General features: G+C 42.3%; 1 protein-coding gene across 3 annotated transcripts in view; it reads right to left on the bottom strand.

Annotated features, from left to right (window-relative positions):
* Positions 1-17,485, bottom strand: part of ARHGAP6 (Rho GTPase activating protein 6) — a 323,769-nt gene that overhangs the window by 151,741 nt on the left and 154,543 nt on the right. Inside the window, exon 1 of one of the 3 annotated variants that reach the window (XM_027638977.1) lies at positions 10,020-10,108. The exons of the other annotated variants lie outside the window; for them this stretch is intronic. Within the exon in view, the coding sequence (XP_027494778.1) occupies positions 10,020-10,064 (45 nt within the window). The 5' untranslated portion in view covers positions 10,065-10,108. Of the gene's footprint in view, positions 1-10,019; positions 10,109-17,485 lie in introns of those variants that run through there. 3 annotated transcript variants of the gene reach the window in all.

The following is a 17,485-nucleotide window of genomic DNA, read 5'->3' as shown; positions in this document are numbered from 1 at the left end:
ACAGGTAAGGGGCAATAAATTTCACAACTTTGCATTTAATTAGTCTGTTTTCCTGTGGCCTTCGACTGAATTTCAGATTTAAATTGATCTGAATCAGAACTCGTGAATACATTTCAGGGCAAGACATGCAAAAAATAAAACAAAAAAATCCACAAACATGTATAGAAGAATTCATATTGATTCTTCTCAATTACTGTGAAAACAAAGCTCATCACTAGCAACTTCAGTAATTCCAGCCACACCATCCAACTGTGGGCTCACGCAGCCACAAGAAAACAAAGCAGCCCAGAAGGATGCACCAGCAAGATCCTTGCCCAACAGATAAAACTGTGTGCCCCGAATGACAACAAACTGAGCAGGAGCTCACTTTCTGCTGAAGAACTGTGAAGTGCCTCTGGAAAGCCCCGTGGCTTTAAATCCAAAACTGCCATGACATGCTGAGAACAGGATTGACTCAAGCACTTGTGCGACATTGCTGTTTGCTCCTGGACAATCTAAGCATCACACAACTGTGAGCAAGGGATGCAATTCTCAGCTGCTCACGGTTCTGTATCTTAGCCAGCAGCAGTCTCTGATGTTCCTCCAACAGTCACCCCAGGCTGCAAGCTATGCAGGTGTATGCCAGACATCTCTCCAGTGAAAATATGTCATTGAGATACTGTGGTAGTTTGGTCTGGGCCTTCCTTGGTTTGTAACCAAGGAAGGGCCCAGATTTACCCAGTATTCCCTATGATTTTTATGTAAGCCAGGCTGTAAGAAGAAAGGAGGAGAGGCCTTCGCTCTCTTTCCTTCCGGTGGCTTGGAGGTGCAGGTTCCCTGCTGTTGAGTCTGCTGTGTTGGGGAGCGAGGCCTGGTAAGGCCTTGTTGACCTTGGGAGGCGGAGGTTGCTGGCGATTGTTCCAGAGAGACTTTAGGTTGTCCCAAGGAGAGTGGTGGGATATTTCTTTGCTAACTCTTTTAGTTGCTAGATATTGGGCTACTCATTGGGATATATATATATATATACATATTTTATTTTGGTTTTGTTCCTTTTCCCTTCCCCCTTCCCTTTCCCTTGTGAAATTGTATATATATATTTCAATTGTATATAACTGTAACATAAGTGTAAATATATTTATATATATATATTGATTTAGCTGTCTCCCTCGTTTTGGTTTTTCTTGGTTGTTTTTCTCCCTCTTCTCCCTGAGGTTTGGGGCGGGGGGGCACTTCTTGTGTTAAGGTTTGGAGACTTGGCAGGGAGCCAGCTTCAAACCATATCAGATACATACCTGATCTACAGGTCTGAACATCTTGCAACCCTCACTGTAGTGGCAGCCCCTGAGGCTCATATGTACTTCTCATGGGCTGAAACAAACCCCCCCCAGTCATTGCTCCTACCTGCACCTTTCCAAGACACTGTAGACACCACACAAAGTAAGAGATTCAGCAGCTACAACTCTGAAAGACATCCACTCTCCAGTAAAAAGCCAAGCCATGTACTTTCTCTCCTACCACCTGTTCCTACCATTTGTCCAGATGTGTTCAGATGCCAGAACAGGCCATGAACTCAAGTATGAAAGCAATCACAAGGAAAGACCACAGAAACAGGCATCTGGGAGGAGAAACAACCATCTAATCATGAGATTCCCCGGTTACTCAGAGATCTCTGCTTGCAAACCAAAAAAAATCAGATATCCTACCACAAGTTCCTCAATGTAGTATTCTGCACTAAAATAAATCACTCACTTTTATTTCAGATAACTTTCATTGAAATAGGGAATATTTATAAAAGCTGACATTTAAAGGAGAAAATAATCACAGTATGCAAATATTAACGACAGGCTGCAGTGATACAGGACAAGAACAAACTACCACAGAGGAAAAAAATAAACATTTAAGGTCACAGTACCAATTAAAGGATGTTTTGCCCAGAGGGTCACTGGAATGTGAGACAATTTGCCAAGGGAAACGGAGGGTGTGGCCTATGCACAAAGCTGGACTCAACATCTGTTTCAAGAGCTGGGACATATTTCAGCAAGAAGAGGACCAGGCTGTAAGTACCTAAGGTTTTCTTCCTGCACAATTTGTTTACGGGTTTGGTTTGGTTTTCATACAGATGGCACTACATACTGTGCTCATTCAAGACCCCCACCTGAAAAGCAGAAATACATTTCCAAGTTTTTAAGCAAGCTTAATATCCATCTATCAAACAATGATCTTCAGATTCTTTTCCACAGCTTGTGTTTAAACAAAGTGCTTTGCAAGCCTCAGGATATTTATTAATAGGACCAGACTGGAAAAAAATACAGTAATCACACAAATGAGAACTTCAGCCTGCAAGGATACTGAATCCATATGCCAAGTCACGTATAGATGAGCATAACAGGACCTTTTACAAACTAACAGGCAAAAGGAAAAAACAGTCAACATTAAACACCACCTAAGTTAGGTCTCTAAATCAAATCTGGCACTCCAAACAATGAACTGACTTTATAAATGTGTAAAACTTTGCAAATATTATACCCTTATCAACACCAAAACAAAATAATTGCAAGTTTCAGGAGATAAGACACTCAGGACAAAGTTTGGGGGCTAAACACCAGGTACCTATAGGCATACTTAGCTATTCAAGATGCTTGATTTAAAAAAAAATTATCATCTACAGTAAACAAAAACAGTTAATACTGTTTTTCTAGTATAATTACACAGCATAGAAGTAGTTATAACATCATAGGACCATCTATCTTCACGGCAGCATAGCAAAAGTGACCAATAATCAGATTCATATAAACTAATGCACAAAAGTATGAGATATTATTTAAAAGCAAACAATTCAATTGTATGATGAAATATCAACAGCCTCCACTATAATTTACACAGCTTCATTCACCTGCTTCAAAAATGTAAAGCATCCAAGTATGAAATAACAGCAGACTATTCTGCAGGTAGCTAAGATCAGCACTTACTCCTCCTACATACCTGAGGGCACTGCAGCCTGAACAAACCCAAACTTAACTTAGGTTGCCCTTAACAACTGGACACTAAATATAGTGTATTAAGTACTGTTGTTATACTCAATGTTCCATCAGAAATTCCTAATATTTTTTGATTTAGTAGAGGACATATTCAGAAAATCCTTTTAAATGTGCACTATCAATAACACTTAGATAGCAATAATTAGAAAGAAAAAATATTACTTACATTTCTTTTTGAGTCAGTCATGCCTGATAAGATCCAGGTATCTCCCAAAGGAGCACTAAGATTTGATCCCCTTTAAGGAAACTTAATGTGAACCATATGGACTTGTCAGCCAAGGCTTGTTACAGAAAGGTTGTCAGGTTCTTTTTGTAAGCAACACAATGCATGCACACCTCTTTTATTCCCTAGACAAGAAAAAGCCATTTCACTGCATGGAGTGAAACATCTTTCTATATTCTCAAATGTCATAGAAAGGCAGGAATAATGTGGGATTTAAACTCTGAATATATCTTTTACAGGTCACTAAGAGTTCAGCTGTATTTCTGCTGCAGGTACAGGTATTCCATAAGAACAAGAGTAGCAAACAGCCCTTGCACAGGAACACTCCTTGGTGAATGACAGAAGTACTTAGCAAACAAACCAAAGAAGTTCAAAGATCCCTATTTACATGATAACATGTACACCAGTGTTTCCTAGGTGTAATTTCCATTTGAGATTTAAGTTCTAAGTATATATGAAATCTTGAAGAGCTGTGGCCTGTATCTTTATAATTGTACAGAAACAAATCTCCCAAGTAAGTAATCTCCTTCGCACTACTATGCAGACACTCGTGCATAAAAGGCAACCCATTTGGAACCGAAGATAAACAAAAGTAGAACCAACTATCTAAATATATCTGTGACCTCAATCATCTTCCATTTACTTTAGTCTTCAGGCTGAAAGAAATGCGAAGATGCACCTGCAAACTCCAAAAAGCTTCTGGAAAACAGAATTGAAATACAAACTGTCAGCCTGCATGGGGGATATTGACCACATGGAGTCCAACATTTTTACTTTAGGGTAGTTCTGTATTCACACCATCTTCACATCTGAACAACCTCTAAAGGTTAGCATGTACTTGCACTTCAGGAAGAGATGTATTTCCGCAGAAAAAAAAAAAAAATAATAAAAGGACCAGAGAAGAGCCTTGTTCAGAAATCACCAAGAAAGGACATGACAAAGACCAAAATCCTCATCTTGCACTTCATCTATGTGGCTAACCTTCATTCCAGGCACAGGTGGCTGATTTTAGTCATGCATGACCTTGCTGCTCAGGCAGACCTCCTCAGCATCATGAGCCCAAAACCTCATCCACCCATCAGCTTTATGAGGGACTACTGCTGGATGATTAAATCTTCTCCTGGAGAAGCAGCATCAGCATAAACTGTCCCAGTAAAACATACTACCACATCTGAGCCTGATGACTATATGCCTCTCTGAAGAGAAACCTTGAAGGTCCACTTAATAGAGTATTATTAAACATCATCTTTGTTAAGTACTGTTACAAGAACTGTCATTGCTTTGCAGGGATAGATTATGCTATGTAAAGACAAGCAGAGAAACTGACTAAAAGGGAAGCTTTACCTCCTGCTTTTTATACACAGGGTGGCCACTTTCTCCATGCTTTAGGCCACCTCTTTTCCTGCACAGTATCTGGTAGCAGACTAATACAACCCCATCAGTTTGGCTCTGCAGCTAACTTAGCAAGCCCAGGCAAACTCAACATGCATCTGCCCCCATCTTTCTCCTGCACATATGAGAGGAAGACCATTCATATACACATATGAACAGCTCCAGGAATACCTCAAGAGTTCAGGAGCTGTAAAAAACCAGAACCTGACCAGAATGGAAATCTACTTCCTGCAACTTTTTAAAAGCATGTGACACACACGAGCTCTTCGGTTCCTGTCTTCCCCTGATTTCAGCTCTTCGGTGTTAACTCACAGCCACTTTGCACAGCAGATAAAAAACAGCTGGACTGACTTTAGATTCCATCAATCCCAATCAAAGCTTGCCCTTGTTGTTCACTATTGAGTGACAAAGAGTGCTCGTTTCCTATATTTATATATGCTCTTTAGAGATTAGCAATAAAAGTACTTTCAAATGTTGCAAAAGTGTAAGCATGAATCATCACTGTCACTGGGAATTTCACCCAAAGGAAGAATGAAGCACTGGGCTCAACAGTGATCAGAAATCATATTCCTCTTTCCAAAACAACCAACATGTATGAGGTTAGCATAAGTGCTTGATGAATAAAATCCAAGAGTCAGATGCCAGAAATTTGACATTTAACCATTCCTCTACTGCTAATTGCCTCTTCTGTAAAGGCAAGCTCGCTTATTTGATCAAGTTTAAAGCTTTCATCACAATTTCCTAATTTGAAAACAACACCTACAGAACAATTTAATTTCTTTGAAAAAGTTAACTCTGCCTTTGATACTCAGAATAGGAGAAAATAAGCAGCCACCTTCTGTGAAGCAGAGATGATTAAGTTGGGTTTTTTGGTAGGTAAGAATTTATTCTCAAGCCCACTGCCTGCCCTCCACCTCACCAAACCCAATTACAAATATATATTATGACTGATCTGAATATACATTGATCCAGTCTGCACCTGAGCTGTTTCTTGCTGGCAAGCCCATTGGGAAGAGAGAGAAACCAGTCAGATGGTCTAGGTGAAGCGAGCATACTTATTAGTCCAGTAAGATAAATTACTTGTAGGATTTCCTACAATCATAGTAACTAATGTGGTCTGCTTGGGCTATGTAATTCTGTTGTTAAAATCTGTGAGTGGCTGAAGGCTCAAGTCATGAGGCAACGTATCTGGAAATCAGAAAGGTAAGCAACTCTCTTTAAAACTGGATTCTTGCAAAACCCAGGCAAGCCACAGGAGGACGTTAGTGCTTGGATCCTTCTCACAAGGAGATTTTCACAGTTCCAGCTTAGAGTTATACAGCATCACCACCAATCGCTATTTCACCTTGAATTATTCTAGTATCTCACCGCCATGACTAACAATTAGCATTACTACAACTAGAATATTGGATGAAAATGTCTATTATCCTCTTTTCATTCCCCCTGTGCTCCAGAAAGCATTCTGAGGTTCACAGTGTCATAGTTTCCCTTGCAAACTGTTTCTTTTGTTTCCCCCATCCTTCCACACAGATTGACAGATTTAAGACAGTAAGAGGGAACAACAAGTCTGCCCGCTGCCCCAGCAAGGGGTCAGCTGGGCACAGGCTGAGCCAATGCACAAGACAATGCCCCAAATACTGCTGGAGGCAGGGAAAAAAACCCTTCTTTTCTCAAAATACCCCCCAATGTCTGAATTGGAGGTGACTTCATTATCAGTAATAGATTCAGAAGCTTAAACCAAGTCTAAGTTGTGCCCTCTAGAGACCCACACATTCCCTCCACTCCGGCTGCCAGAAATCCCAGTTTTTGGCTCCAAGAGAATCACATCTCCTCAGATGAATCCCCCAAGGTACGCCACAGGTCATGGCAGCCACTTCTAAATCCCAGTTGCTCCCCATTTTCTCATATTCCCTGGTTAAAGACAGCCAGAGTTTCCTCATCAGGGTAAAACGTCCTTTCCCTTCAGGGAAATCCTTTCTGGTAAATGCTTCAAGACAAAACAAGATTAAAGCTACTCCACTAAGATTAAAATGGCTATATCCAAAACAGACCATACTCCAGGCTTCCTGCTTTGAACCACTGAGGGGCCAGTTGATTGGGCAACAGCTGAGGCTATTTTGAGTCTTTTTGTCACATACATAACAAAACCCCTACATTTCAAGTAACCAATGGATCTCTTAAAGTAAGTACAATATCACCTTCAGGTGTTTTAGCCAAAATACATGAAGCAGCTTTTAGTTCTCCCATAACAGCTGCTAAGAGTGGGGGGAGGGGAGGGAGAAGAAGAATTTAGGAACCAACAGGAAGAAATCCCAAGTCAGGAAGGTGACCACTCTTTCAATGAAATTATTTGAAAACTGTTCCTGGAACATATGGAGGTCTTAGAATCAGTTACAAAAGCCACAATATCAAAAAGAGCTTGTAAAACAGAGTGAATTCAGCTGGATGATTAGTGGACAAGTAAAACTAACCCATGTCTAAAATTAAAGGGTACATTTTTGCCAGGCAGCATACAGCAAGAATGAGAGGATATTTACCTTTCTGTAAGTTTTAATAAAAGTGTTATTTAAACATATGAGAAAAGGAGAGGTCTTTGAACTAGTGAAAAGATATGAGGAAAATATTTGCTCTCTGACCCAATGTAAGAGGGTGTTGGTTTTTTTACACCTACTCTCCTTTAATAAGATATTTGTATTCAGTTTCAACAGGCTGGTTTCTTTTAACTTCCTTTTCACTGAAAACAATGTTTCAGCTCATTAAAATTACCTCTTTGCCTACTGGAGCTTTTTGGTGAGTCAACACCAATGCCGAGTTCCATGTGGAACCGTGACATAATTATCAGTCATCCCACTCACACTTAACATATGCTGGATCAAACGCGCTATAGGAGAAGTGATCATCCCCACTGACATAACCGTCTTAAGTTATTAAGTCTGTGTTTCTTTGAGCTATGCTTGGAAACACACTATGGAGCCTCACAATCGCAATGGCTTCCCTGTTGATTTATGGCTACATTATCTTGTTGCACTGGAAGTAGCACATTGCAGAGATAAGGAGTTGGTATAGAGGATCCAATGTCCAAACAATATGAATTTTCCAAGTTTACATTCAAGCTGACTCCAGCTTGGTCCTGAGGTTCAAATACCCTCCAGGCACTGAGAAGCACCACGAGCACATCCCCCAGATCAGCATGATCTGAACAGGTGCTGTTTCCCATGCTCCAGGGCTACCCCAAAAAATGAAGCATGGCACACAACTGGGGAAGACTGAGAGACTTCCTTCAAAAGCACACTGATAACCAGAACCAAGATGATAAAGCAGATACCTCCTCATGCACTTTTATGAAAATCATGAAACTTTAATTATCAGCTCTGAAAAGCAGAAGAGAAGCCCACCACATAAATCACTATAATTTCTTCTGCCAATAAATTAATTGCTATTAAATGCTATAACACTGCATAATTTTGATTTCACAGTTATGAAAACAATCCAAGAACCTGATTTGTATTTATACCACGCAATTACTTAAAAAGAATGGTACTAAGTTACAGATAAGCAGTAATTACTAAAACCTCAACACAAGAAAGCTCTACAGTCTGAGTTTATCATCAGGTCAACTACCATTTGTTTTCAATTAGGTTTGTCATAGACTTCACGTTAAGCCAATGCTTGGATAATGCACAGCATCCAGATCCCTATTCTCCAAACAAACCAGTAACATCATCCGTAAATATAACTTACCTCCTAGTGTTGTTGTTTTATTACTGAAATATATCTTAAAATAGTAAAAGAGTATTTTAAGGTATTATTCTTAAGTGCACAGTTTATCTTTTGCTGGAATATACAGCAATCAAAGAGCAGTGACTTTGTAACAGGAGCAATGGTCCTCCAAGATGGTTGGCCAACCTGCTTGTCCCCTTGCATGCCTGCTGCACTGAACTTAATGCACTATCTGCTGCTGGCTCCGGGCATAAAAACTGACTGATATCCCATTGACAGAAACAATAATGTGTTTGTAACTAGTAGTTAATGGCAGATTGACAAGCACAATCACAGGAAGTAATAAACGTTTCATGGAGCTAGCATGTGACGTGACTAGCACTGGTCTCCTGCGCGTCTAAATACAAACGGGGCAATGACCCTATTAAAAGAAGTGGTTCCAATTCAGTGATGTATGATAACTAGATTCCCGGTGAAATCACTATCACTACTCAAACACGATGCCAAATGTGTTTCCTTCTATTAATTAATTTAGTCGATATGCCACTACCTCTAAAAACTGTCGTATCATTAGAGCAGCTGAATGCACTAACAACTACAGTTGAGTGTGTACAAGAGTACGTACAAAGAAAAACATTAGACCCCCCCCTACAAAAAAAATCAGTCTCTTTCAAATTTTTCACACAACGTTTAAAAAAAAAAAAGGCATAAAAAAAGCTTAAGTTAATGTCCAATAGTGAAAGAATTAAAGTGAAGCGAGTGGAAAAAAGCACATCGCAGCGTATCTCATAAGTGATACACTTATCAACCCAACCCTGCAATTCCAGCAGCTGGTATAGAGGCTCCCAGGACCAGAGAAGAAAGCCTGCTCTAACTGACAATTCCCACACAACTTTAACAACAGCAATAAAATTATTCATCATTGACAGGGGTGCAAACGAGAGCGGCACCAGCCCTCGCATGCTATTACTCGTGCTGGCGTTTATTTATGACTTCAGGAGGGGAGGCAGCTGGTTGTTTTAACGGGGCTTTTTTTTTTTTTTTTTTTCTGCCCGAGCAAACGAGAAAATGCTCCTAATAAGGTTGGTGGAAGTGCAGCGGCTTCTTAACAGCACCAGCTCTCGTGAAGGAAATGAAATAAAGTATGCTGTTACTATCTCAAACGCGCTGCCGGATACAGGCACCGAGAGCACTCCCGGTGTTGGGGCTCAGCCCCAGCCCCCGGGGGACATAAGGGGCCAGCCGGGGCCGGACAGAGGACTCCCGGGACCTCCCCAGTGCCCCGCTGCCCCCGGGGAGAGGCTGCACCGCCACCGCTCCCGCAGGCTGCGGTTCGACTGCCCCGCGGCTGGCATCGCGCTGCCCTCTTTTTTATTAATTCAAAAGAAAAAAAAGTATTTTTATGTCATCTCCAGCAAAGCGCGACACTCCCACGTAGGAAAGCCTCCGGCTCGGCGCCCTGCCTACAAGCTGAGAGCATCGCGGCGGGCGCGGAACCCTGGCCGGGCAGGACTGCAGCCACGCTAACCCAGACCTCCGGCCCCGCGCCTGTACGCACAGACAGGCGGACGGACGGACGGACAGACGGGCGGGCGAACGCTCCCCGCCAACCCCCGGCACACGTGGGCGCCCCATCCCCGCGCAGCCCCCTCGCGCCCCGCACTCACCGCGTAGCGCAGCGCCGGCCTCTCGCTGAACACCGAGTCCCCCATGGGCGCGCACGGACGGCGGAGGCGCCGCTCCCTCCACACAGCGCGGCGGCGGCGCTGGGCACTGACCCGCCGTCCGACGGCGGCCGCGGCTGCGCTGCGCTCCCGCCTGACAGCCTCCGGCCCCCGGCGCCCCTCCTCGCTACTCCTGCCCGTACCCCGCCCCCGGCTGTCCCCTCCCCGCGGCGGGAGCCGGCAGCCCCTCGGCAGAGCGGGGCGGCAGCGGGAGGAGGCGGTTCCCGCGCCGCTGGAGGGGGGGTTTCGGTTCTCCCGCCCAGGCGGTGCCTCCCGGCGGCGGGGCCGCTCTCCCGCCGCACCTGCGGGGTGACCTGCGGGGCTCCCGCAGCGCCGAGGGGAGGAGAGGGTGGCTCCTTTCCCGGCTCTGGCCGTCCCGAGCGTCCCCGAGATCCCGCCAGGAGAGGCGCCCCGTGGAGGCGCTGTCCCGAGCCCCCGACCGCTCGGGACCGCTCCAGCCGCCCCGTCCCGCAGCCTCGGGGCAAAACATCGGGCCAGCCCACGCCGGCCCCTGGCAGCACCTGGAGGCGAGGACCTAAAGGTGAAGGAGAGAGGGACAAATAAAACATAACTTTTCCTGTTCGTGTTTTTGTAACGCGTGCTTTGGGTGGACTGGCTCGCGATTCTTTAACGCTGTAGACTTTGAAGAGCGAAATGCTATGTCACGGCCTATTTGTTATTTTATGAATATGTCTTTACACGAATGGTCGATCAAACAAATTCGTGGAAGGAAAATTGCATTCTGATGTGTTATAATTGGTAGTGATTTCTGTGTGACTTGGCTGGGGAGATTATGGCATCTCCATCAATGGAAGTGTTTAAAAACCTCCATCAGTTAGGCATGGCCTCAGCAGAACCTAGGACAGCCTACATGATTTTCTGAGCCCTCTTTCACCTTTTTAATCATTTTTCAGTGCTCTGCACAAATCTTAATTAGCACAGTAACTCCTCAAGTTACTCTCAGTTGTTCTCTGAAGAAGTGGCTTTATTGTAGTGCTGCATGACATATATGTAATTAATGAGTTTTACTGTTTCCAACCTACAATCTAGGCAAACATGTTCCCAGCTCATTGCATTATCTCTAAACAAAGGTAACATAGTACTTTAGTGGGAAAAGAAAAATTATTTTGGGACAAAAATGTGTAAAATAACTCAAAATACATGCTGGAAGGATAAATCAATTGAGCCAAAGTTTTTATGTGCTCTGATGATGATGTCCTGTACTCAACGAGCTTCCAGTTATGGATCTTGCATGGATCTTAATTCCTATTGCAAAGGAAATCATCTTTTAAGTGTTCCCATGGACAGTCAACTTGGCGTGAACAAAGAACACATTATCTGCATTCACCAATAAAGTTCATTTTTGTCTCGGGTGAACAATCTGTGCTGCTCCCGTTCCTGGAAAACAAGGCAGGGTAGATACTTGAGCAGTTGCAGAGCATGTATTGGAAAGCAGCACCCAACAAAAAGAAACCTTACAAATCATCAGGATCTCCAGGCAGGCAGAAAAGAAGTTTGAAAAAAATAATGGGATCTAAGTGCCTGGTTTTCCCTCCCAAATTTCTGCTTTTTATTTCAAGGAGATGTTTTGAACCAGAGAACTCTACATATATCACATGCTCTGATTCCTTCTGTTTTTTCCTCTGCTCTGCAAGTTTTACCACAGCAAGAAGGTGAACAAGTTTGGGAAGAGGTTTGCAGGACTTCTACCCTCGAGCTCTATAGCATCACCACCTTTTTCTGACCCCATTAATGCAAAAGGAAATGTTAAACATTACAAAAGGATTAAAACAGGGGGGGTGTTTCTAATAAACACCCCAAAGTGAAAAGAATAGTATGGAGGAGAGCAGAAACCCCCTACTGGAAGGTAGAGAAGAAGCAAACCAGCACAGAGAGAGATGCAAAACTTTAAGGAAACAGAGTAATTCAGGAAAAAGGAGAAAACCACGAAGCCAGGAAGGTGAAGAATGCCCTAGAGGAAGAAGCCAGAGAGGGGAAGGACTAAAGGTGAAGTTTTGCAGGTCAAACTCGTTTGGCCTAGAAACTCATTGCCACCAAAAAGTTGGGCTCCTACTAGCCCTCTTCATTCCCAACTCCCAGCTGCATGCTGCCACCACCTCCCTTCCCTCTGCCTCCGTGCTTCTCACAAACCAATATAGCAAATGGAGCACACAGTTTTATTTCCATTTAGCAGGCTGAATCAGTCCTTTGAGGGAGCAGATGAGTGCCAGACCTGGCACAAAGGAAATCTGGAGGCTGTCTAGTTGGGAGCAGGATACTGGGGGCAGAAAAGCTGCGTGCATGGAAGTGCTTTGTAATAGTAACAGGTTCTTACACTGGTGCAGCTAAGAATAAAAATAAAGAATACACAATCAGGAAACTGTAGTTGAACTTTTTACAATGACAAGGAAAGAGTTATAGGCAGAAACGTACAGTTTGGGGGGGTATCAACCCAGAAAAACACAGGCTTATTAGATTCAGTTTTGTTCGGTACACACAACATAAAAAATAGGAAGAAAATATTTAAGTGTCTTCAAGTATAAAATCTTAAATGACTTATTAAGTTGCAGCTATCAGAAATTCTGCAGTAGAGTTCAAGATTTTTGTGTACCTAGTAACAGAATTTAAAACTAATTGCTGATTACAGAAGGTGTTTTCAAAGGCCAGACCTCAAAACAAAAGCTTTCTGGATTTTGATCGCGAGCTGTTGTGGCTGTGACTTACAGACTGGCCAAAGAGTCTACCTGACTTCAAATTGCACAGGATTTGGAGCACACCCCAGTCTGCAGTGAGCAGTAACACACTGAGCTGTAGTAGTCAGTTGCCTGCAATCATGCTTCCCTCTTTTAAGCCACTTAGCAACTAGGATTAGCACACAGATCTTTCTCGCTGTTCTGATTACCTTTTACCCTTTCACATTACATCCTTATTCACTTACGATTTATTTATGATTCCTCTCTGATTTCCTTCCAAACTTCCTTCCTCCTTTACTTGCCTGATATTTGGAACCCAAGGAATACGTGCGGCTCACTTTGGGAAGTGTAAACCTTTCAGGTCAGCTTCTCTTAACAGATGATATGAAGCATTGCAGTTAATTTCCTGCATATTCACTCCAAGACAACTCAAATAAGAAAAAACAATAGAAACTGCAAAAAACTTCTAGAACTAATTTTAAATAATTTCTATTGTATGAGGTACTGCTTCCTTGCATTTTTATTAATGCTTTCCATGGTTCCCATTGTGGTTGTTCCTTACACAGCTTTAAGGAGCTGGAATGTGTGCTTTACACCTGCAAAGATAGATTACAGTAACAACTTCCCTCCTATTCTATTTATCATTTGTCATTGACAACAGAAAAGAAAAATGAACAACGTTCCAGCTAAAATTTAGTTGATTTCAACACAGCAGCTGGGAAACGAGTAGGTAATTGAATTTTACCTGCCTGATCATTAATGAAGCCAGGTTTTGTTTTTCCAGTATTACTCTGGGAACTGAGTGTTTTCTCAACAGTAATTGCTATTAAACAAAGGAAAATAGTTTTACAGTTGCAGACAGCACACAGTTATGAAACCAGGGAGAAGTAACTTCTCTACTTCTCTACCACGAACTTCTCTTGGAACTAGTGACTCAAGCTGTCTGATGTCACATCAGATGAGGCTGGAAAAAGTTTCCAAATCCACCCTGTAATGGGAGGGCAGCCAGCATGGTCCTTATAGCAATAATTAATTTGTCTCACCTAAAAATATCTACAATCTCCATCTCAGCTTATCACCCTAGGCTCCATAGGAAGAAACCCACACATCTGGTGGGCAATGTATGTCATTCCAAGTAGGCATCTAAAATAAGGCACATACATTGAAGTGCCTGCTTCATTCAGGTGGGAGTCCATGACAATTAGGTCAGATGGCTGCCCTTCAGGCAGAAAAGTCCTTAACAGTCTCACTGTCTTGGTTCTTCTCATTCCGAAAAGCAGGGGCTACCATACTTATCAAGTGAAAACACAATAGATATCTTCAGGTGTAAAAGCTTCACTAAAGCATGAAGGTCATGTTGTGTTTGACCTTTATAACAGCATATGAATGCAGCTCCACACTGAGCTAACTGCAAATCTGGAAAAGACTTGCCTCTGTGGCTGCTGAACCAGAGCCAAGAGTGATACTGGCAGCACACTTCTTCCTCGGGGAATTAGCACTTTTATTATTCTGGCCAAATAGTCATTCAGTCATTACAAGTTACAGTTTATTTCTCAAAAAGAAGAAAGAAAAGATTACAGATAAATATGTCAAATGCATAAAGCTTGAGAAACAAAACCTAAAAACCAAGGAATCAGAATTTAGGAATAATACACTGCAAAAATCTTTTGTTCAGAACTTCTTTTTAAGTGTTTATTTGCTACCCATCAAAATATGTTGATAGTTTCTCACCAGTTTGTAACAGAGCTTAGGGAAATAGTACGTAATGCCCATGAAGAAAGAAGCGCCCTCTCACTTGTGGAGATGCTTCCTTACAACAGTGACGTAAATCTTCTTAGACAAAAGAAATCCTATTTAGAAAGAACTTGATCACTGTAATTTCCTAGATGTCTGAAAGCCCTTAGGAGGTCTAATACACTAGAAGGGCGTGACCCTGTTACTGCTCTCAAGGAGCTGTTGCCCAAGTGTTGCTCCTGCTGGTGGGGAAGAAGTTAGCACCTTATTCCTGGGGACCAGGTACAAAGCATCGTGTCAAATACCTATCTTGTGCTTGCACCAGGTGGTGCAAGCTGAGAGGAACTGCATCCTGTGCACACCCACAGAACGTTCCCACATGGTCCAACTCCAAAGTGGCAAAGTGGACTCCAGGTTACTAACTCAAAGCTGCAGGAGGAGCAGCTTTTCTTAGGAGTGGCATCTGTAAGCATCTAGAGGAGGACCCTCCACTGTTCCCCATGCTCTTTGCCTGCCGTCAGCCAGAGCTGCTGGAGCTGCTGCTGCTGCCTGATGAGGCACCAGCTGGGAAGGAGCAGCAGCAACACAGACGTAGCCCTAGGGGAAGGTGAGAATCAAAACAACATGCCCCGGGGCCAAAACCACTTCTTCTGGTAAGCACTCCATGTAAGAAACGGACAACTCATGGAGCAATCACAAGGGAAACCTTTCCCTAAGGTAAAAGATGTTGGCAAGCGTCCAGGAGTTTGTTAGTACTGGTGTGCTACCAGAATCTCACTCAGGTATTTAATTCTAGCTATCACATTCAAATTTATTCCATTCAGTAAATCACTATACTGTTTAAGTTATAGGCTCCTGTATATATACTGTATAATTTGTAGGTCAGTGATGTCCTGTATGTGATTGTGCATATTACTGCACTATCAGTTATCAGCAGCATGGCAAAGAAATTTAATCTAGAAGACTTATATGTTAGAAAAAGGTTAAATTACTTTGCATCCCTTTCATTTGCACATTGGTCTCTATTTCCAACATCAGTGAAAATTCACTAGAATATGTTTAAACTAAAACTCCAAACTACTAACCTGTAAATAAAAAAAATTACCCTAGCACATAGCACAAAATAGTTTTTCAACAACAATTAGCATTTGCCCTGTGGGTCACTAGAATTCACTTGGGTTTTAAAGCTGCAGAAGAAACTACCAGTTATCTTGCCATCCTTTTCTCTCCTTAGAGGTGCAATTTAAATAAATGGGACCACTCATTGTTTCACATGAAGATAAATGACGAGGTTTCAGGCCTAGTTTTTTTTTTTATGTTTGTTTTTCCTTGCTGACACAGAACAAGCCAAAAAGGTAGATAGGAATAAGGGAAGAATATAAGGGGGAGAAAGAAGGGGAAAAAAAGGGAAGCAAATGTAAATTCCAGGTTGACATCCTTGTGGGTCCCTTCTAACTTAGAATATTCTGTGACTGAATAAGTTTGGTTCTGTGACTCTGAGTATCAAAACAGCTTAAGGGACTTAAGCGTACAAACCAAAAACCTCAGTGAAGTCTCATCTCTGCAAATTATACACATCGGGGAAAAATAACAATTCTGTGGAAGATTTTTCTAGTTCCTGAAAGTGGGTGGATCTCCATGTATTTCCTTCCTTGTTTATCTCCTTGCAACTCACATTCACTGTAAACTGCATTACTGGGCTGAGCTCTCACTAGCAATTATCCCTTTCCCATAAATATCTTCCAGGAACGGGAGAGGGAGAAAAGCACAATTTTCTTTCATTACATATGACTTGTAGAAATTGCAGCTATATAAAAAAAAAAAATTAAAATCACTAACTTGAAACAAATCAGATACAGATACATGATCTGCTTGCTCTGACTAGAAAGAATAATGCTTATCAACCCACAGGCTCCTATGTAAATTTACCATATGAGTATTTGACAAGAATTTAGGATGAAGGGCTCTTTCAAAAACCGAAAGTTTATTCAAAATTGTTTCACAAATAGTATGGCACTGTTAAAATCCATTTAGTCTGTAGAGTAATAACTACATAATAAACCTCCCAAGAAGTAACATGACTACTGTACATTTTGATTTAATGTTGTAATTCATAAACCAGTTTTGTAGTGTAAAAGTAATTATTTCAAGACTGGAACAAGACCAAGCCTCTTGTGACCAACAATAATAATATTCATAATGTTAACAAACCTCTTCAAATGAAGTCATTGTTTAATACACTTCAGGCTATATGTGAAGTGGTTACAAACATCATGTTTTTGTAGTTGTCAATAATTTGGGGATCATGTAAGCAGATGGACCTCACATTCTTCTGTTCTGGATTTCAACTGTAAATTAAGAGTCAGGGTAGTATTATTCATAGTATTCACTGGAGATGGTGGAAAAACTAGTGCTCCAGCTGAGAAGGAACTTTGCTTTTCAAAATCTGACTTTCATTCAATTGACTCTAAAGCCAACATTTTCAAACTTTTTGTGAACTATGAATTCTTATACTTTGTTTTTCAGTCAGAAAAAGACAAATCATGAAGTAGTCTGCTTGGTTAGCAATGAGCCTGACAGAAATTCCTCTTTTCTCTCAGCCCTGAGGGAGTGCTCATGCAAACTGCCCTTGGAGTGATGGTCCCTGGGAGGCATCCCAGCACATCTCTGCTCCAGGGCAGGGAGCCTGGGAAGCCAGAAAGGCAGCCTGAGAATTACTATGGAATTAGGATTTGCCACAATCCTGTGACACCCTGAGTCTTGGCACTGACAAGCTGCAGGGCCGTGCCATCTCCAGTGGTGCCAAGCCCTGGCAGGCAGCCTGTCCTACAGCCCGGGAACCACTGCAGAGCAGTTATGCCAGGCAGCCTGCACTAGAAATGGGAATCAAGAATTTTCAGGACCACTGTATCAGGGTTTGGATCACTGGATGGACTTAACCAAAGATACATACTCTTGAATCAGTCCCAGACCTTGGGCTGT

This window comes from Corapipo altera, unplaced genomic scaffold (genome assembly GCF_003945725.1).
Source record: "Corapipo altera isolate COAL_440 unplaced genomic scaffold, ASM394572v1 0, whole genome shotgun sequence".
Lineage (NCBI taxonomy): Eukaryota > Metazoa > Chordata > Aves > Passeriformes > Pipridae > Corapipo > Corapipo altera.
The sequence above is the reverse complement of the archived record's forward strand: the minus strand, read 5'-3'. Positions and strand labels throughout refer to the sequence as shown.